The sequence below is a fragment of the Stylophora pistillata genome, chromosome 8 (genome assembly GCF_964205215.1).
Source record: "Stylophora pistillata chromosome 8, jaStyPist1.2, whole genome shotgun sequence".
In the NCBI taxonomy this organism is placed as follows: domain Eukaryota; kingdom Metazoa; phylum Cnidaria; class Anthozoa; order Scleractinia; family Pocilloporidae; genus Stylophora; species Stylophora pistillata.
This window is the reverse complement of record NC_142526.1, coordinates 2,239,176-2,260,250: the sequence shown is the minus strand read 5'-3', so window position 1 is coordinate 2,260,250 and position 21,075 is coordinate 2,239,176. Positions and strand designations below refer to the sequence as shown.

Genomic DNA, 21,075 nt, shown 5'->3' with positions numbered 1-21,075 from the left:
GTCTACATGTCATTGGGATAATTTTAGAGCGTCACGTCTTTTTCAGCGGTTTTAAGTTTAGATGTCATTTCCTGTTAAAGTCGTTAGCATTTGATTAATCCTATGTCATTTAATACCCGACAATTTTTGTCGTATTATTAGCAGGAGTTTCTGATTGGTTATATATACACCCCCAATTAGAGAGATGAAAGCGAAAACACTATCTATTAGACATTATCACATTTGTAGCCATTGAATCAAGTCATCACGACGGCAGGAGGCATGCAGTTTTTTGTAGCGTATTTTCTTCTAGCGCATTCCCCATATTTCACTGTCCATGCATTTCTTCCAAGGATTAACGTGGCAGAAGAAAAATCAGAAACAAAGGATCACACTTTGATCACAAGAAATGGGTTGCTAAAGACAGTTATATACTTTTTCTTCGACAACCCCCAGTATTTGAAAGATGAATCCTTGACTGATTTTCTTAATGGCGTCCTATCTGAATTGGGAGAGGAACCAACTGCAGGGAAAGACGCCATGAACACCATTTCTTCACAAATCAAGTTCATCAACGCCATGAACGCCATTCAGAGCGCTAATGTGGAAGTGGATTCATTAAACAGAAAGGCAGAAGAACATTTTGATGGCGAGCAGTTCCAACAAGGCGCAAAGCGTCTCATCCGATTGCGTCAAGAGCTCATAACATCCCTTCTGAAGGGTGATAAGTTCACACATAGTAGGAACTTGGCAGGTTATGCACTGCACACATTACAGGATTTCTACAGCCGTTCTAACTGGATAGAGCTCGGCAATTCGGTTCCATTTGATGCTTTGGGTCAGCCCGGAAGCGAGATTTCGGAAGAGTTTGTTGCAGGGCCGAATGAAGTGACATGTACGGGCTGTCTCTCAGACCTAGACAGAAATGATAAATGTGGGACAAATCTGATCACTGGAAAACTTACAAGCGGATATCGGTCAGGACAAGACGTGAGGAAACCGGTAAACGGAGGGAAGTGTAGCCACGGCGGAAAGACAGATGACAGTCGTTTTCAGCCTGCAACAGGCGGAATTAACAAAGATTCTACGTCGATAAAAGAATCGCCTCATGCAAGGTAAGAGACCTTTTATTTAAAAAAAAAAATGGCATTTACTAGCAATTACATGCTTGTAATTGCCCTTGTAGTGATTACATGAAGCAACTACATGCTTGTAATTGTCCTTGTAGTACAATCGTATGATTTAACTAACGCTTTCGGCTTGAGTGAAGATCTTAAGAATAAACTCGCGGGATTCTTTTTCTTTTGCAAAAGAGGTCCCTATAGACGAAGGATAACGCATCTTTATACAATTTGATCGAAAAGAAAGTGCGCTATCAAATTCACTAAACCCTTCGATGCTTTGTCAGCGACTTTCTTTTTTAGCACAGCAGTTAGTAAACGAAACTGTCTCGACAGCTGGGAAAAAGGAAACTGAAAGCCAGATCAATATTATAATTAGGACCGGAAAAGTCCTGTTTCAGCAAAACAGGTAGTTGACGTAATACAATGGAAAAACCACCAGCCTTTGTTATCGGAAGTTATTTGAAAGTATAAATGCTGAAAAGGGGTCAAATTAGAAGAGACCTTTGCTTTATTTTCCGTGATGTGCTATTAAGATTATGTAAACAAAGAATTAGTGGAAGACCGCAGTTTGGTATTACGCGTCTGACTTCGAGTGGGAAATCGAATCGAAAATAACATCCTTCTTAGCTAGGAGATGTAGAAGAAGGGCGATATTTAAGTAGTACCTGAGGTATTTCAACTCAGTTTCGCCATGTCGTTTAAAATAGAAGAAGGGTTCAGGTTTAGCCACAATTCATTGAAGCCACATGACAAGAATGACTGACGATGAGCAATTACTTAATAAAGCAAACCCTATATGTATGTAATAAAAATTTCAAATTGGTAAATGCTGTAATTCTATTTTTGCTGATATCTTTAAGGATCCCTTACGAACAATGCAATCGAAAAGAAGCCGCGAAAAGATCCTATATGTCTGGAATCGAGTGGACTATCAACTAGCAAATAACTTCCCTCGCAGCCTAACGGAGGAGGGGAAGAGAGACTTGTCCGTGCTCTCAGAGGTCTTTCATCTCAGTTTCAGTAGATCGTTTAACATCGAGTTCATGAACAGGAAGAGAAAAATTCGATTTTATATACTAGAAATCGTTCAAGCAAAAAATATAGTTTGCTCATATATGTAGTCATTGGTTCTCAGGGTGGCATAAAACAATCACATAGTGAAGTGGACCAAAACCAGTGCATTGCTATAATTATCATAAAAATGCTATAGCTTAAAAGTAAAGTCATCGATCAGGTATAATTTACATTATTGAATAATTATTTTGATTGGAAATCGGAGTCGTTTGGTTTGACCCCGTCTCGTCTATCACTGATTTTGAGTTCGAAAACTGTTCTAATTGAATAAGACTGGATTGAAAAAGTCAGATATTATGTCGTTGACAATTAGCTGTGTCTGAAAACTCGCAATATTAAATATAATACTTGTCATACAGCTGTTTCCGGTCTAAATCAGTACGCACTACATCTATTTCTCCTCTGGTTTTGGTCTCTCAGCCCAAACTTCACTGGAGCAAAATAGAATAGCTAAGGAGAAGTATAAGAGACGAAATCTGATCAGCTGCAAGAAAACGATATGCCCATTTAGCTATGTGAGAAATGATTCGTGCATTAATTAGCCCTGGATAATGAGGAATTTTAGCGACCGAGTGATTAATTAGAAAATGAAAAATGCCTGGGAAAAAAAGGCATATTTTAAAATCAGGGTTAAGACAAAGAAATGCTAAAGAAGTACAGGGTTCGCTCAGAGGAATACAACACCAGACCCTCGGATTTCATGGATCAATGCGTTACAGCTGAGCTAGAAATTTAAAGAGGCCATTGTTAGGTTCATTATTGAAAAGCGACCTGCATACTGCTGGGATGATCAATGTCCAAAGCAAACAGTTTTCAGAACGCTTTTCACATGAACCTAGCCATGGCCTAGCTATTCATTGAATTTTCTGTAGCGCATTTGTTAAGCATCATCTCAAAGTGAAATTCGAAGGTCTGATTTGTTCTTTGTCACGCTCCTGTGAAAACATGTAACGATTTCCCCACCTTTTCGATCTTTATTTCTCCTAAATATAGCCTGCATAAAGTCGCAGCTGATCTTGCCGTCGAAGCAACTTATCTTTTTCTAAAGGAAGTCCGTTCGACAGTTGGAGACGACAACTTCGCCAGATTTCTTAATCTGAAGTCAGACAAGAGTATGGCTTTGGTAATTGATGTATCAGGAAGCATGAGGGGTAAGTCCATTAGGGATACATTTTACTGAAGTAAAAAAAAAGGAGGAGGGGAACAGGGGAGCAAGGAGTGTGTTATGCATTTGTAGACCCTATTTTGCAGTGACACGATGAGCCCAGGTAAAAATATTTGCTAAAACAGTGTATGTAATGCAGCTTTGTAATGTAAAGGACCTGGCTATTAAATCTTACTTTCGCAAATTGTCCGCTTCAATGCATTATCTTTTCAAAAGTCAGTTATAGGTACAAAGCGGGGAGACTGTCGCGTAATAGTTAGATTTTCTTGTGTATTTTTACAATAGATGAAATCGAGGAGGTCAAGAACATCTCCATTAAATTTGTTCGCGACACCTTGGAAATGAAAGGAGCATCCTTCACGTACGTACTTGTACCTTTCAATGATCCAGGTAAGTGACGCAAAATCTGCACACACTTTAATTTCGGAGATCATTCCGGTTTCCGCACCCTGAGACCCTTAGGAGTATTGCTACATCTCTTGGCCCCAGGATAATATTCCAATCAATCTCAAGATAGCCATCCCAATCCTCATATATTTCCTCAGGTTTCCCTGAGAGTTCACCGTTACCCATATAGACCCCTAGCTGGAGAGAGGCAAGTCACTAGTTCAGTTCGTTTCCTGCCCAAGTTAAGAAATAAAAATAAAAAAAAACCAGCAACAACAAATACGAGGACAAGGCTCAAACTCCTACCTGGGAATGCTTGTAATATGCCAGTAAGAAAAGGTTTTCCAGGAAACCAACCATGCCGAGGGACTTGATAAGTTTATGAGTAGTAAATAATGAGTTGCTTCATAACAGCAGCTCACTAATGAAGGTATGTTGATTTTTTTGCACGGGCGTAGAACATCCTGATAAGACAAGACCTTACGACTGTAAGATGGTCCACGATTTACTACAGGGAAACATCCTACTTCATACGTTCATGGCGTCTATTTATTTATTTATTTTTCATAGAGGTTGGTCCTGTCACCGTGACAAACAACGCCCAACAAGTGATTAACGCGGTGAGAAATTTAAGAGCAAATGGAGGAGGAGATTGTCCAGAATTGGGGATGACGGGTCTTTATCAGGCTCTTCTCCACTGCCTACCAGAAAGTGAAATCTATTACTTTTCCGATGCTGACGCGAAAGACTTTGAACGCGAGAATGAGGTTATGTCCCTTGCGAAGAACAAAAAAGTTAAGATCTCCTTCATTCTCACTGGCCAGTGTGGTCGACGCAGGCGCAGACGTGATCTGTCGCAGAGTGGCATTCAGAATTCAGCGATCGTTCCCAAAAAAATTCGCCGAGTAAGGAGAAATGCTCAAGGTCAAGCACTGTACCAGGCTCTCGCTACGGAGACGGGAGGACAGGTCTTGGAAACTAGCAAAGCTCAGGTAGCTGATGTCGTGAAGGTGATCGATCCTACTAGTTCATCAAACTCATCCGCAGATCTGCAAGACGTTGGATTGCTTAACGTCAAGGAATCTTCGGCGCAGTACTTCAGCGAAGTTGTTTATATTGTAGACATCGACAGCACACTAGAAAGTTTAGTTCTCATTCTAACAGCTGCTGGATCGCCAGACTTACAAGTAACTGGTGTTGAAGGTAATGGTAATAACATGATGATAATGGCAATGGTAATAACATGATGATAATGGCAATGGTAATAACATGATGATAATGGTAATGGTAATAACATGATGATGGCATTACTACTATCATCACTATCATTATCTCTTTCATTCTTATTCATTGCTATCATTACCCTCATCTTTATTTTTATCAATACCTGTATAGTAATGATGATGATGATGAAGATGATGAAGATGATGGTGATGGTAGTGCGGCGGCTTAGTCGAGCGTGTACGAAAAAGCCACTTTAAAAAAATCCTTATGTATTCCAGTATTTAGGAAATAGATTAGAGTGAAAAGAGATTAATTTCAAGTTTAAGTATAATGCTTTTTTTAAAACTTACTTAGTCCATGAACGTCATCAACTAGGCTATTTAATATTCAGTCAACTTTTTGTTTTTCTTGAAGGAAATTCAAGAATGCAGGAACAGATCATCAGTAATTCTACTAAACTTCTCATAAAAGAGTTCACCAGCTTGACAAGCGGCTCACTCAAGCTTACTGTCTCCTGTCAGGGTCCCTATTCATTGCAAGTCACTGGTTCCAGTCCTATAGACTTTACCTACCAGCTTTTGGACGTGGAGGACGAGGAACTAGGGAACACAAGGCGAGTGCTTGGAAATCCTCTAAGAGGTAAGATAGTCACAGAAACCAATCAAATGCTTGCACGTCAATAACCCACATTTTTTTGTGTGTATATATGTTTCAGTTATATAGATATATATATATATATTTAACAATTATTCCACGAGCGCGCGTTGGATATGAGATGATAGATAGCCAACTCGGCGCTACGCGCCTCTTTGGCTATAATCATCTCATATCCAACAAGCGCGAGTGGAATAATTGTTTTATTAAAAACTTTGAATTAAGTCATTAAATTTTATTAAATTTTTAGCTCCCTTTTAATTTCAAGCTGACACGTACGCTTACCATATTTGTAGATTATTGGATAATGCAATTCAAGACTTTTCATTAGCTTAGCCATTATGGTATATCAGCCAATATACTATAATCTACAAATATGGTAAGCGTACGTGTCAGCTTAAAATTAAAAGCAAGCTAAAAATTTAATAAAATTTAATAATTTAATTTAACGTTTTTAATAATACAATTATTCCACTCGCGCTTGTTGGATATGAGATGATATAGCCAACTCGGCGCTACGCGCCTCGTTGGTTATCAATCATCTCATATCCAACGCGGTGAATAAAGAGCGGTGAATAAAGATGAGTTTCTGGAGTCGGACTAGTTAAAAAACATTTAATTGCTACTCGGAGTTTCATGCTTCTAATGAAGCAGTCATCAGTCAACTGGCAACAATAACGGTTACATGTAAAGTTACAAATTTGAAAATTGACATATCAAGATGTGTTCGCGCGGCGAAAATGCTTAACGGTCGAGTAAATCTAAATTAGGTAAAGGTGTTCTTTAACAAGAATTTCTTAGAATGTCTACATGTCGATGTGATTTCGTTCCTACGATTAAGTGACGACATTTCTGGTTTACAAATTATAAAATATTTCTCCCAGAGGCAAAGATTACATTTTTTGTTGACATTTGAATACGACATAGCTTGTTTTCACAGCATAAAATGATGAATTTACGTATCTTTAGCATTTGCGTAAAGATCCGTAAATATATGACGTTTTCTTTACGGAAAAGTAACGCATTCCGTAAAGACGCGTAAATGCAAGGAACGCGTAAAGAATACGTAAACAATGTTACATATTCGTAAAGAATATGGGTCAAAGATGGATACAACTCACTGCTTTCTAATTAGTAACCCCCCAAAAATCGACATAATCGTGTTTCGTCTGTCTTAGGTAAAACTTTATGTATTTTGAGCAATTTCGCTGGAGACACTTTACGCGTCTTTAACATCCTTTACGATTATTTACGCACTGTTCTTTACGGACCTTTATCATTCTTTACGCACAATAAGTTTACACGTCTTTAATTTTATGTTCGTGTTTATCAGAATCTCTTCTTTTACGTTGTTTCATACACAGGCATAAACCTGCTGTCCGCGTCAATATATTTAATAACTTAAAATAGGCGCTCCCCATTTCGAGCTCGAGAGATTAGTTTTTTTTTTTCTTTTTGAAACATGTATGATTGGACGAACAAAAATGCGTACAAGCTACATAATGCCTATTACAGGAAGCTTTTCGAGCCATAAGATCAGCTGATTGCCTTGGCCTGCGTGTTTTCTATTCCATCACGCCTTTACTGTGTCCCAGTCTGGGACACAGTAATGGCGGCCGGAAATCGCTGAAAACATCTGGAATTCACTTCTGCTGTAAAAATCGATCCGCTCGCCCTTTAGAACTAGCAGATATTTACATAAACACTTTTCACCTGATGATTGCTTCATTAGAAGCATGAAATTCGGAGTAGCAATTAAATGTTTCTGAACTAGTTCGATTTCAGACCGACCGACCGACTCACCCACCAATGCGACCTCTGTAAGAATTTCTTTGTTGAATCTAAATCATTTCTCAGCTTTCAGACGGGCAAAAAATACACCATTCATTCTAGACTTTCCTGTGATTCTAAAAATGTGATTTACTTGGCTTCTTGCAAGAAATGTCTCCTGCAATACGTGGGATCTACTACTACCGACTTTAAAGTTAGATTTCGAAATCACAAATCTGCTATGCTCACAAACAAAACAACTTCTGAAGTAGGATCTATTAAAGATACACGACCGAAGTCAACTTTGCGATCACGTAAATCCGATCACGTAAATCACATCTTCGATTGCCGTGTTTCCAGCATGGTTGACCTGATAGTGTAGTCACACCTGACTAGTAACTGGGGGACGTGGGTTCAAATCCCGCTCAGGGAAAATTTTCTTTTCAAACATTTATTCTATTTAAGTATGATTATTTGGGGTCTACAGGGTCAGGGTTTCCCTCGTATACAGATTTTATATAGAAATGTGAGGGTAGAGTCTACCTTGGCATAAAGCGCTCAATGCTGTGTTAGCAGAGCTGGGTATACATTAGTTGAAGAATCAACTAATGTATACCCAGAGCTTCTGTCTGACGAGGAGAGCTACTGTCTGACGAGCGCTTCGGCGGGAAACTCAGAGTAACAGAGAATCGATGCGTCCTCATTGATTCTTCAACTAATGTATATATATATAGCTATGTATGTATATCTCTCAAATTAAGATTCTCTCTTTCAAATCGTCTTCACTGAGGCCTTTTCTCAAGACTTGGTTAGTTTTTGCGAGATATTTGTTAAAAATCTCAATTTAAATGATAATTCGCTGTCTGAAAATCAAGCTTTCTCCACCAAACAGAAAGTTTGAAACTATTTTTGCTAGGGATTAACATCAAGTCCTTTTATTTACTCCATTACAGGCCAAACTTTGCTTCTTACCTTGGACTTCGTTGGTCAAGAAATTGACGAAGTGACCAATTTAACACTCGTTGGTATTAACGGAACAGGTTTGGAAACCTTCAACATAACACAGGGAGAAGGATTCTACCAGGATTTCTATTACGTCAAATTCATTCCATCGGCAGACAGGTTTAGACTTAAAGTCACAGGTTTTGACACAACTGGAGCCCGATTTCAGCGCATGAAACCTACTTTATTTACTCTTGGTGACGTCAAACTGTCCCAAAACGTTGACAGTAGCAACGGTTCAAACGCCATATTTCCAGGGGAATCTTTAGAGTTGAAGATAAGCGTCACAAACACTGGAGACCAACAGCAATTATATTTTAACGCTACAGATGATCTAAACTTTTTAAGCAAGATCAACCCATCCCAGGGAAGCTCAGGAAGGAATAACTCGCTTGTCCTTCGAGTATCCCTAGCAGCTCCGAGTGACGCAAAATATGGCGTCACCAGCACTGTTACTGTATTTGCATTTCAGGACTCGAGGTTCACTCAACTCGTGAATTTCATGGTTTTATTTGTTACTGTTGCTTCAAAGGTGAGTTATAGAAAGAAATGGTTGCAAAGTAATAGGGCTAAGGCATTTTACAAGAAGAACATAATCAGAAAACTCTTTGGGAGGTACACGTTTTACAGATTTCTTCCCTTTGAAATCCATCATTATCCCTATCATTATCACTTAGTGCTAAGTCATCATCATCATTATTATAATTGTTGTTATCATTATCATTAACACTAATTCACTAAATTCCTCGTTGAGTGAGTCATTTTCCTCCATTGATCATTCTTAATGTAAGCGAAATGACGACAGATGTTAACGTGACCTTACATGTACTTTCATTCATGTGCAACCGTCATTTGACATCGACAGGCCCCAGATCTCTCCTCACCATCATGTAACATAACGAGCCAGAGTGGATCATGCGCAGGCGTATACGGTAGACCTGAGTGCGTGTCCAGCACGTGGGTTGCACAGGTCACGTTCAATGACTCCGGGGAAGGACTTTTGTCCATCACGTCACGAGAAAATCGTAATGGAACTCTCAATGGTAATTTGATTCATTTCGTTACCTTTTCATTCCACTACTGTTTCTGTAGTTTCGAATAGTCTAAAAAGAAAGTTATTCTTAGGAAAAGGTGGTTATAAGGTAATTTTGTAGGGAACTAAAAATTTTGCGACTCTTCAGAAGGATTCTACCCAGAATTCAAACCCAATCCGTCAAAACCAATAGCAATAAACTAGCAAAAATCCCCTTAACTAACTTTTCCTTTATGACTTTAATTCCGTTCAGTGGCTGCTTTCAACCAAGGAGCTGCGAACACGCCCATTTCTGCCTCATTCACATCCAACTGCTGTCATCCAAAGGTCATCTTCGTCGGAGTGGATCTCGTTGGAAACATGGGAATATGCTCTGTAAGCCTCGTTCCTGATATCGTATCATTTAGAGCCAGTCCAAACACCTCCGCTGTGACTCTGCACCCAGGACAGACCACTAAGGTCCCTTTTACACTCGTCAACCTTGGTTCTAAAGGGTTCTTTGTGTTTCACGTCTCAAAGACTCCCTCGCTCATAAGTTACGTCATCCCCTTCAGCCTCGCTCTGAAAACCAACGCCAGTACTTCTGGTCATGTGGTTATTGCTTCACGTGGTAACATCAGCGAAGTGCAGACAATCAGCGTGAAGGCTGTTGCACAGTCAGATAGTGTGAATGATAAAGAGGTGAAACTGTTCGATCTCAAGGTTCTTGTCACGCCACAGAGACAAGGCATAACAAGTACACCTGCAACATCAACGGCAGCGCTTAAATACATCCAGTTACGGGCAAATGTTCCCACTTATGAATTATCTCTGGAAACTGGAGAGAGTTTAAAGTTTAACTTTACAGTTATGAATTTGGCAGCAGCTGAAACCTTCTCCTTCGATGTAAGTATATAATAATTGGTATTAAACAACAATTAGTCAAAGCTAACATTAAAATTAAGTTTGAAACTTCCAAGAAATTATAAAATACAATGCCTGGAGCAGACTTCCTTACATTCCATAGAGGCACTGCTTATCTGTCATCTGTTAATTGGCAATAGTTCTAATGGATGGACGTATCATCCCAGTCTTGTCCAGAGTTTTGAAGTAGTGAGTTCCTTCACGATTCTTCTTGTTTAATCAGTCTCTCTGGCTTTATATTTTCAGGTGCTGACATCACAACCTCGCATAACTGGTAATACTGAACCATCTCGAACATTTCTGGATCATCAACAAACTTCCTCATTTCTATTGATCCTTTCATCTCAGTCTAACACCCCTCTTGGCATTGTCACACAAGTCAATGTCACGGCCACGCCTTCGTCACACAATGCGGAAGTCAAAGAGTTGGTCGTTTTCTCGTTGAATGTGAAAATCGATCGAAACCCTTCGTCAAAAGATAAAGAGTCGGGAGAGAAAAGCCCGGATAAAGATGATGAAATGGAAAAATGGCATATTTTTTTAATTTTCGGCATGGCTACGTTAGCGATTCTACTTATTACTTTTTTGGTAATATTTGGGGTAAGTCGCGGGTATTGTCGTGGAGGAAGGCCCCAAAACCCCACTGTTAATAATGCCAACATCAACTTGGGACATGAACCTGACGATGTAATCGCCAATACATACACTTAACTCTAATGCCGCGGAGAAATCATGCCATCCACGGTTCGACCTCATAACCGCTGAAGATATTTACGAAAATTCAACATATCATGGTGAATAAGTATGGAAGACACCTTCCTTTATTGGAACATATAAAACCGGCCAAAGCTGCACCAAATTTCCAAGTAATAATGTCGTGTGTTGTAGCCCGCCCTGGGTATCGCTAAGACACATCATTCCGATAAAAGCTTTTAACCTCATATTTATTCTTATTTGTATGACTTTGACGTGAGATCCAATCTGCAACAAGCATTGTCGTTTAATTTATTTTGTTTATGCATTAATTTCTGCTAATGTTTTCAAAACAGTGAAAAAGAAAATAGATCAAAATTTGATGTTTGGATTTCTTCGATTTAACAGAAGCACAACTTTAGTTGTTAATACGTTGTTCGTTTTGACATTTGTTTTGGTTTGGGTCTTGTTAATGTTTCTTGTTCTTTTAGATTTTGGTTTCGTTCTAAATTTTCTCTAGTTTTATATCATCTTACTTTTTTCCGGTCATTAAGTAAGATGGTTTATTTAAATAATTTTGACACCTCTTTCAATGTCAAGTATTTCATTTCAATTCTTACATTTCGTTTGTATTCAAGTGTCAATAAGTCGTGTAAGAAGAATTATGGCAGATAATTCTCAAAGATCAGTAAGTTATATGCTACTGGTCAAAGCTTTGTAACTGCAACACATCATTCTAAGGAAATATTTAATGAATGCTTTTTGAAAACGTCTCCCATAGAAGACGTGAAGCCGTCAACTTTATCTCTTATTGCGTACCAAAATCAGCGCAAATGTGCATGTCCATTTCTCTAAGTTTTTTTTTTTTTTATTTTACTTGGTATAGTAAATTGCCACTAAAAATATTTATTAATAACAAAACTAACAATATTTTCCTCTCTCGCTTTGGTATGTTAAAGACATATATGACTTGTATGGTTCTATCGTAAAATAAATAAAATACTCTTACACGGTGCTTTCTAGAAATCTACTCTCCCTCTTTTTCATGGGATCAGAAGATTTTAGCTGAACACCATCGACCTCTACTTCATGAGGGAGACTGCACTCTAACATTCGAGGTCCAGCCAAAACAATCCCTATGGCGCCGATAGGTGAGGTTATAAGAATAACCAGAACAGCAATGGTCAGAATCTATCACAACGAACACAGAAACAATAGAAGTACAGTGATTCAGTTTTAAGCTTAGGTTCCATCTTGCATCATATCCGTAATCATAATAAAATGAATTCGTGCAATCTGAGAAGGCAACTCACCTGTATTCCAAACTCCTCTTCAATTTGACCTGTGAAGCCCTTCTGCCGTGCTAAGTCCAGAGATACAGAACCAATGGCAGCCTAAATTTGGCACACAGTTAAACGAATAATTAGAACATTCTATAGATCCGTTCCTCCCTCCAACCTTTCCCCTTCCCCCATCCTCCTCCTTTTTCTCCGCCACCCCTTCCTCCTTATCTCTCTGCCTGTCTCTCCTTCCCTTGCTACCGCTGCCTCCAACTTTCTTCCACCCCACCCTTCTTCCTTTCCTTCCTTTTTTCTTGCTCCTAGTCACTCGCTCGCTCGCTCCCTGCTTTCTTTTTAAGGGAACTTCCATATTCTGCCAAATTTAAAATCTATTGACATTCTCTTTATTTCTTACATACCTGAACAGTAGCTTTGGGCGACCACGCTATAGCGATGAACAGCCTCTCCTTCAAATTGAGGTCATTACCGAGTAAGCCAAGATAAGTGGTGAAGAGCCGTATAACTAGACTAACAACCAAGCTTGCAATACCCATACCTTTCAGAAAAGAAAAAAGGAAAGTTCATTAAGAAGGATTGAGTTTTTCACCTAAATATTAAGTAACTAATACGGCAATGAACGTATCAGCAATCTATCTTGATATTCAATGCATGTGAAGTAAGGCTTTTGAATGAAAATGCCAAGGGTGGGCGGAAGGTCCCTTGGTCCATTCAGGATGTGTTGTCCTCCTGTTCAATTATTACAAAATAACAGTAATTGCGAAAACGTTAATGACTCTGTAATGAAGTAAAGTCTATTTCCATGTCACCCACTCTCTTAAGAATAATATCAGCACAAAGTGATCAGGGGTCGACATCAACTTTTTAAGTTTGTTGCCCGAAGGGCAACAAACCCTTACAGTCTAGTTGCCCGAGGAAGAATTCTAGTTGCACAAAACATTCGGTAAAAACAAATTAAATAAAGCTTTATCAGCAAAACAGGAACTTTTTTATTAACTTTCTTTAATGTTTATTCTAAGTTACTAGGGGATAAATGAGGATAAGGTTCTAAACGAAATTTGTTCACATTTAAGCTCAGTGTGTATACATCAGAGTAAGTTATTAACGATATCAACCAAGTGCTTAGTGTGGCCTAAATCCAGGCCTTCTGGCTCTCTCCCGTGTCTCCCACCAGTGCTTTACAGCTGGCATGGGGTCAAACTCCTCCAGAGATCTTCCATTGAGGGAAATGCGCACCAAAACATCAAGGGTTTCAGTAGTGAGAGTGCTCCTTAAGTTACTTTTAATTCGTTTTACACAAGAGAAGCCACGTTCACAACACGCAGTGCTGACTGGCAGGATAGTAATTTTTTTCGTTCGCGATTGCAATCTCCACGTTAAGTAATTTGTTTCTTTTTAAAATGCACGTGTACAATCATGTGCTGTAACGAATTGTCTAGACGTGTCTAGACAAACTGGCATGTTTCACGCTTGAAGAAATAAATCGTCTGTGGTAGCTCAAAACTGGTTGGACTTCAGTTCTGCATTTTGACTCGAAGAATAACACCAGATATGCGATACAATCAACTAATAACCAGAATTTAAAGTACACAATGCACAAAATCTAACATTTTGAGGATGCTAACACAAACTGACCTATCTGACAAACGTGACAGTTTCTCTAAACGACTTGTCTAGACAACTTTTTCACACTTCGGTTAACACGGGAAAGAAAAAAAGGGCGAGCTGAGAAACGCACACGAAAGTACTCTTTTAAAGGACATCCCGCACCTCATTCCTTTTAATTAGTAATTGCTGGAATACAGTTTTTTAGTTTTTCATGATAACCTTCAACTTTCACAAAAATTTTCAGTTGCCCGATCGGGCAACTAGGATACGAAACTTAGTTGCCGCGATAAAATTTTTAGTTGCCCCGGGCAAGCGGGCAGCCGTTAATGTCGAGCCCTGAGTGATACCTAATAATTTGATAATGCTACTAATCAATGGTAATAACTTTATTTGTTACTCCCTCATGGGGCTTTACACAGCCAATGAGAAGAAATATTCATAAAATTAAAATAGACATCTAAGTTATTTCTTAGCCCTTGAATATAGAAGGTGGACCAGTTGCATTGACTTTTGATAGAGCAAAGACAAGGAGTTGACTTTGAAGGGACTGGGGACAAATCCAGAGTGTAGCCGAGGGTTAAGGACCTGAACCAACACCACCCTAGGTTATAGTTCCAACATCCTGACTCTGCCATCACACTGTCTGTAGATTATTCCACCATAATATCACTTACCAACAACCTTGCTATTCATGTACTCTACACTGACTTCAGCTCCCACAAGGCCAAAGAGAAGTGGTTCAAACATTTGCCACACTAGAGACATCACTTTGGCTACAGGGGCCTGTCAATGTACCCAAATAATCAAATAAGAATCAAGTATTCCATCCACAATTATTAATGCAAATTATTGTATGTCTCCTTCAGAACATTACTCTTTCTATAGAGGAAAAAAAAAAGGGAGTGCATTTCCCTGATAAAATCTAATGAAATTATAATAGATACAATTAATATATTTATAAAAGTGAACTTTAGCTAACCCTAGACACATTTCAAAATTTCAAATGAAAGGAATTTCATTTCATCAACAAATAAAAAATTAGAAAAGTCATGATCCTCAAATGAATTAGCTTCAATTTAAGCAATGATAAAAAGAAGCCTTCAGCAGGATTTGGGTTGAGGTTGACATTGAGATTTCCTACAAATTTGGCAGTTCTCATCCAATCAGCCTGTAGCTACAAGTTCAGATAAAGATCTATATTTAAGTCATCTACTCAAGATACACTCAAGATGACAGGATAGACTTATTGTAACAAAGTCTACACTGCATAGACAAGTCCTTTTCTGCCATTTGCCTTCCCACTAACTCTAGGCAGTGAACATTAGACTTGATAAACAGACTACAGTACTATACCTTGCCCTGCTGGGTCCAGCCATAAGCGGCAATGGTGGACATGGTTAGTACCCCAAGAGCCCCAGCACCAGAAAACTTTGCCACATTACTACCAAATACTGACAACAGCGATAGTGACAGTAGAATCACCACTCTGTTGTTAGGCAAGTTAGTCTAAGGAGACAAATGCAGAGAGAAAAGAGGTTTTAGTTTGTATTAAAGGGAATTGCAGTTTTAAGATCAGCTGATCATTTATTATAAAGAATGCATGCAGTCTTTTGTATTTTTTGTTATCCACTTACCCTCAAAGACAGTGAAAACAGTACATGGTAAATGGCTTTCATGCATTTACAATCACCATTTGAATTTTCCCACTTGAATTTTCCCACAGCCCTCTGTCAGTTTATTGATTTTTACCTCATTCTTATTAGGAAAGAACCAGCAAATTACACCAGCAAGGCATCCAAGAGTTATTCCCAGAGCCAACTCTATTGGTCCTCGGAATATACTGAATATAAGGTTACCTTAAATCATAAACAGAAATTAAAATAAATCATGAAAACCAAACTCAACATATAAGTCTTGATCTCACATTATCAGTCACCTGTCACCTGCATTGCAAGATCTATCCTGAAATTGTGGGGGAGGGGAGTGGCGGGAGAGGGTGGGTTTTGTTGAGAGTTAAGCCACTCAACATAATTTTTATATGCACTGCCAGCAAAAGTATATTTGTGGCTTTAAGGCTGGTATGCAAAAGGCAACACCAGTGGGCCATTTAATGCAGCTATCACCTGTGATAGATAATTGGGATGCCAAATTTGTCTTCATGACTGAGTTTTAAATCACAGATAGAATAATTATTTAAATCTAGCTAAGAGATCATTTTTGCAATTCGTTATACAGAAAACGTCATGCTTTAAAAAAACAATATCATCTAAGAACTAGAAAAACACCCAAAAAACCAACCTACCTGAATTAACAATTTTCATTACCTGAATCAAAAGCGATTCCTAGGCAGACTCCAAATGCACTTATGCAGAGCACATTATCAAAAGAGGCGGCAGCCATCACAAGGGTGGGTATTCCTTTCTTGACTCCATAATGCTGCTCCTGTAGCTCTAACAAACAAGGTATTACAACAGCAAGAGAAACAGCAGCTTGAACAAATCTAAAGAATATAAAAGAAAGAATATAAAAGAAAGTATATAAAAGAAAGTATATAAAAACAAGTCTCAACCTTGTTACACATGGAAATATGAATGTGTGGGAGGTTAATATCCAAATGGGCTTCTAAGGTCTATGGTAATGAAAGTGTCTCTTTAAAAGGTACCTCTTTTTGGATCTGGAAGAAATAAGGTAATTACAGCACTGTTGAATTAGAGTGTGCACGAAAGATAAGTCATGGTAATACAGCTGTTGGGATGAGTGGAGTCCAATTTAGTTTGTAATCACACAAGTGACTGAACAAAGTCACATGACCACAGCAGGTGTCCCATTTTTTTATCACGAGTATGATTACAGATCAAATTCTTATTACCAATCAATCATAAAAATTATAATTTCTGAGAAAAGAAGAATAAAGCCAAGATGTGAAAGAAATGGAAAATTTGCATTATAAGAAACTAAGGTTGTGATTAGTTGATTTAAATTACAGCTTTGAATGTGATTGGCTTATTAAACTGTGCAATAACAAACAGTGCAATAACATTGGAACTGTTCGATCAAAAAAACTGTTTAATAACAACTTGGCAAGTGAATTAGTGGAAAATAAGAGGTTTTAATCCAATTACAACAAAGAAAATTGTAACTTTTATGATGAATCAATTAAACAAAGCCTTTTTTTATAAGATGAAATGTACAGGAAGGACATGTGAGAAATTTTTTCAACTGAAAAGTGTAAGTTTTAAGGTTGGAAGTTGCCGGGCAGGGAGTGGGTGGGAGTCGGCAATTTAGAAAGTTTCATACTGACCATTGATCATTGATTAGTTTTCAAGTTCTTCAAATTTGTAATTTTCAATTAGCTTAGGTATTTAAAACATATACAAACCCAAGTTGAAAAGCCCAGAGCCACTTCATATCCAAAAAAAGATGCACCAGTACGGCAGCCGTAACAGCTTCTAGTATGCAAGGAAGAAATGCTAATCTAGCTAGAGTAAACTTCAGTCTTCTCAGGGCAGCTGTGTTTAACCCGAGCCCTGAACGAACGAGTATCACAACTAAAGCCATACTTCGCAAGGTCGACGACCAGCTTTTGTCGATATGACGAGCCATATCTATACCGCGAACGTTTCTAAGAAGAAATCCTGCGGCAAGCATGCCCAGCAAAGGAGGTAGATGGAGGTAGGGGATTTTACTAACGACGAATCCACACAAACTTGCAGCCACGATCACTATAAATATCCCAAATATATTTCCCCCGGGTAAAGCATCGGCACCAATGATGGACCATAACACCGCCCAAATCAAGACAACAATTAGTCCTCGGGTTAAAACCCGACCGAAGAACCGGGTTGGAGGTAGGGTGAGTCCCACTGATACAAGGTGCTTTTTGAATTTTTCCACGCGAGATGTTGAAGCTGTATCATCGATCATAGATTGATGGGCAGGTGAATCATCATTTGCATCCTCAATTTTTTCATCCATAATTTTTCCACAAATAAATTGAAATGACGCTGAACTGGAGTAAAAAAATACTTTACTCAGGATGTGCTCTGACCGCTGCGCTTCTTTCGGGCACTTTTTCGCCAGGCGTTCTCTATTCTGTCCCAGTCCTTTAGTGGGTGAGCTTTAATTATGCACAGGATAACATGTTCACAGAGAACCCTGTTTACTCTTTAACTCTTATGAGTAACCAAGAGAACTTTTCTCCTTACGAAACTAAAACAATTACGAGAAGAAAATTAAGTGATAAGAGTAAAGAAAAATATCTCTAAGGGGATTGTTCCTTGATCCAATACCAAATTATCCGATCTAACATCATAAGAATTGAGGTCTTGGGAGCGAAAAGATAAATATGTGTCACTGTCTGACAAAAAAGACTATTGGCGCCTAAAAGGACTACTGTACTCGTCTGACTTTTTCTGATAAGCTAAGCTCTTTAAATTGGTTGCGACGCATGGCAGTAGTGAAATTCCAAATAGTCTCCCAGATAAACACCCTTGATAGGTGACCTGAGCAATAAAGAGCGTATTTTACCTAATTCGAACTCTTTCGATTTCAAAACATAAGAGTCTTAGAAATTGGGTAGAATAGGCACAGCAGTGGGCCATGGACTTGCAGTTGAGCACTCTTCTATTTTGGGCCAAAATTAAGAGAAAAGTTTCACAATCCAAGAAAATTTCTGGCGAAAATTTAGTCTGGGAGATTTTTTAGCTTAAATGTGCATCAAAAATTTTGTAACGGGACGTCTCGCCATTTCTATCAATCTCATGGTTTTGCGGGTATATGAAAATTGGTTGAAAAAACTCTAAAAACGATCAAACTTACCGGTATAATGTTATGACTACTCCATAAATTCCATCAAAATTTTTGCAAATTATAATTTTTATTGATACAAAAGAGACATAATTGGGCATAGTATACAGCAATTTACGAATCTTAACTACATTTGCACGATCGACGTTTCTTCGGAATAGCTGTCTTCTGCTCTTCTGCATACGTAGTTTGAAGATTTATCACACCCCTGTCTACATATACTCTTTCCTCGACAACATCCAGATCACGGTCTCTAGATCTGATTCCTCTTTGCCTCCGTTCCAGGTCTTTGACAAACATTTCTTTGGCTATCTTCCTAAACAACAGCTCGACATTATATCCCGTAAGAGCGCTAGTCTCCACGTAGGGAACTCGAAATACTTCCGCAACAGAACTGGCACAGTCGTAAGAAATCTGAGACAGAGAAGTTATAGCGTAAAGCACTGATTCTAAGAGGGAAGCCCAACTTTTTTTAGTGATCTTTATCTCGATTATAACTGGTAGTAATCTTCATATATATATATATATATATATAGGAAGTCTGTAAGTCGATTTTCGCGTGGAACAGTGCTCAATACGTTGAAGCAGAGCAGAATAAATATTACGAGAGGAAAAAAGGACGTAACTACATTAAACCCCTGAAGAGTGAAGCGATTCACGAAACAGGCTTGTCGGGAAATGTAGTTACGTCCTTTTTTCCTCTCGTAATATTTATATATATATATATATATATAACCCACCTGCCGATTAGTTTTGTCATCCACTTTATTTCCCACCAGAATAATCAACGAATCATCTGTGTGACCAAACTTTTCTTTCAGTGCTAGCTCGATCCACTCGGGGACATTGTCCAATGAGCAGCAATTTGTCACATCAAAACAAACCAGGACAACGTGACAGTCACGGAGATAAGAAGGTATGAGACAACGGAAACGCTCTTGACCAGCGGTATCCCAGATTTGAAGACGGACAGCAATTCCATCTGAAATTTCGAGAAGTCACTTTTATTTTTTCATGGTACAAAGTGATCAAAGTGTTATTTAATTAGACCAAATTAGAGAGTGTTGGCCTCTCCCCCACCTCTCACCCCCTTATCGTTTTCCTCATTAAAATAAAGCAATAAGATTGAAGAGTTTTGTTCTAATGGTGATAGGTAGAGGACTGAATAGTTCCTATATACTGGCACTGGAATAACGATTCAAGATACAGACTTCCCCTCTCCCTTTTTCTTAAAAAAGGTGTAGTAAACTCAGAAGAAGAATTTGTTTACGAATGAGGAGCTTGATAAAAAGGCAATACTTTTCTTCATTTTCGTGCCCCGTATGTTTGATTTAAAAGTGATTTTGTGAGGGAAGATTGGACGCGAGTCACTCTTAGTGGTGAAAGAGTTAAAGAACTTGTTGCATGATCAGCAATTCACGCCGCCATTTAGATTTATCACAATAGAATCGTTGCTAATTAGTGTATATTGTAGTGTGACCGTAATTATATGCAAAATGCCCGCAGGTATAAAACACGTGAATTTTGACTCTACATTTTTATTACTTGGATTAGCGTGTGCGCGAATAAAGAATCTTGTGTTTTAAAGAATCGAGTAGTTGACAGAACTATCACAATGAAACGAGCCTCCTCCCTTACTAAAAAGGATATCAGTGCTCAATTTGGGCAGCACTGTGGGAGCACCTCGTATCTAACCATATAAACAAGTCTGCTTCTCCTGAAACGGTTATTACTTTCGGACCTAAAAAGTATTTAAATCAAAAATTAGTAATTGCATTGTTAAAATCTACCTACCTAGATAGCATATCTTTGTGAAAAAATCAATTCCAATCGTCGGCAGATATTTATCTTCATATCCTTTATAAACAAACTTCCACACTAAAGCTGACTTTCCTACACCTTGATCACCCAAAACAACAACTTTAAACTTGCTTATATTGTCAGATGGGGAATCTGAGTCTAAATTGCCTCTCGCTTGCATGTTCTCGCACTTCTCTCGAAGTAGTACACTTCTTTATGACGTCATATAATGTATAAAGCGCGCGCTTGAGAAACGCACCGGCTAAGACTGGCTCTAGTCATGCTCTCCTACTGTGACTCAGCGGTTTAACGACAGGCATACGCTGAACGATCAAGTTTTGGGCGGACGCACCCCGATTTCCCGAGCAAAATTTCAAAGAAAAAGATGGCAAACGAACGTCGTCCAACAGAATTTCCAAAAAACGGGGATCAAACGTAACCTTTCATCGAACATAAAGCCAAACTGCATGACACATGCTTGCGTATTCTTTGGCACATCCTGTTAGAAATCTCTGCTTCTAACAGCCTGAAATCACTGAAAAAGCACACCTCTTT

At 38.6% G+C, this 21,075-nt stretch overlaps 3 protein-coding genes across 3 annotated transcripts; 1 reads left to right on the top strand and 2 right to left on the bottom strand.

The window, feature by feature from the left end:
• Positions 1–123: 123 nt before the first annotated feature.
• Positions 124–12,023, top strand: LOC111325796 (von Willebrand factor A domain-containing protein 7). The gene is made up of 9 exons (XM_022929686.2): positions 124–1,094; positions 3,171–3,328; positions 3,628–3,732; positions 4,300–4,932; positions 5,368–5,592; positions 8,331–8,911; positions 9,245–9,422; positions 9,666–10,297; positions 10,562–12,023. Exons 1-9 carry the CDS (start codon positions 262–264, stop codon positions 11,024–11,026), a joined length of 3,810 nt encoding a protein of 1,269 aa, XP_022785421.2. The 5' UTR covers positions 124–261; the 3' UTR covers positions 11,027–12,023.
• Positions 11,105–17,994, bottom strand: LOC111325795 (sodium/hydrogen exchanger 9B2-like). Its single transcript, XM_022929685.2, has 8 exons — positions 17,294–17,994; positions 16,239–16,414; positions 15,664–15,770; positions 15,268–15,420; positions 14,589–14,697; positions 12,708–12,844; positions 12,322–12,402; positions 11,105–12,199 (listed from the first exon to the last, which is right to left on the bottom strand). Exons 1-8 carry the CDS (start codon positions 17,887–17,889, stop codon positions 12,014–12,016), a joined length of 1,545 nt encoding a protein of 514 aa, XP_022785420.2. The 5' UTR covers positions 17,890–17,994; the 3' UTR covers positions 11,105–12,013.
• Positions 17,995–18,771: 777 nt separating this feature from the next.
• LOC111325833 (uncharacterized) lies at positions 18,772–20,716 on the bottom strand. Its single transcript, XM_022929747.2, has 3 exons — positions 20,515–20,716; positions 19,461–19,702; positions 18,772–19,134 (listed from the first exon to the last, which is right to left on the bottom strand). Exons 1-3 carry the CDS (start codon positions 20,699–20,701, stop codon positions 18,844–18,846), a joined length of 720 nt encoding a protein of 239 aa, XP_022785482.1. The 5' UTR covers positions 20,702–20,716; the 3' UTR covers positions 18,772–18,843.
• Positions 20,717–21,075: the final 359 nt, after the last annotated feature.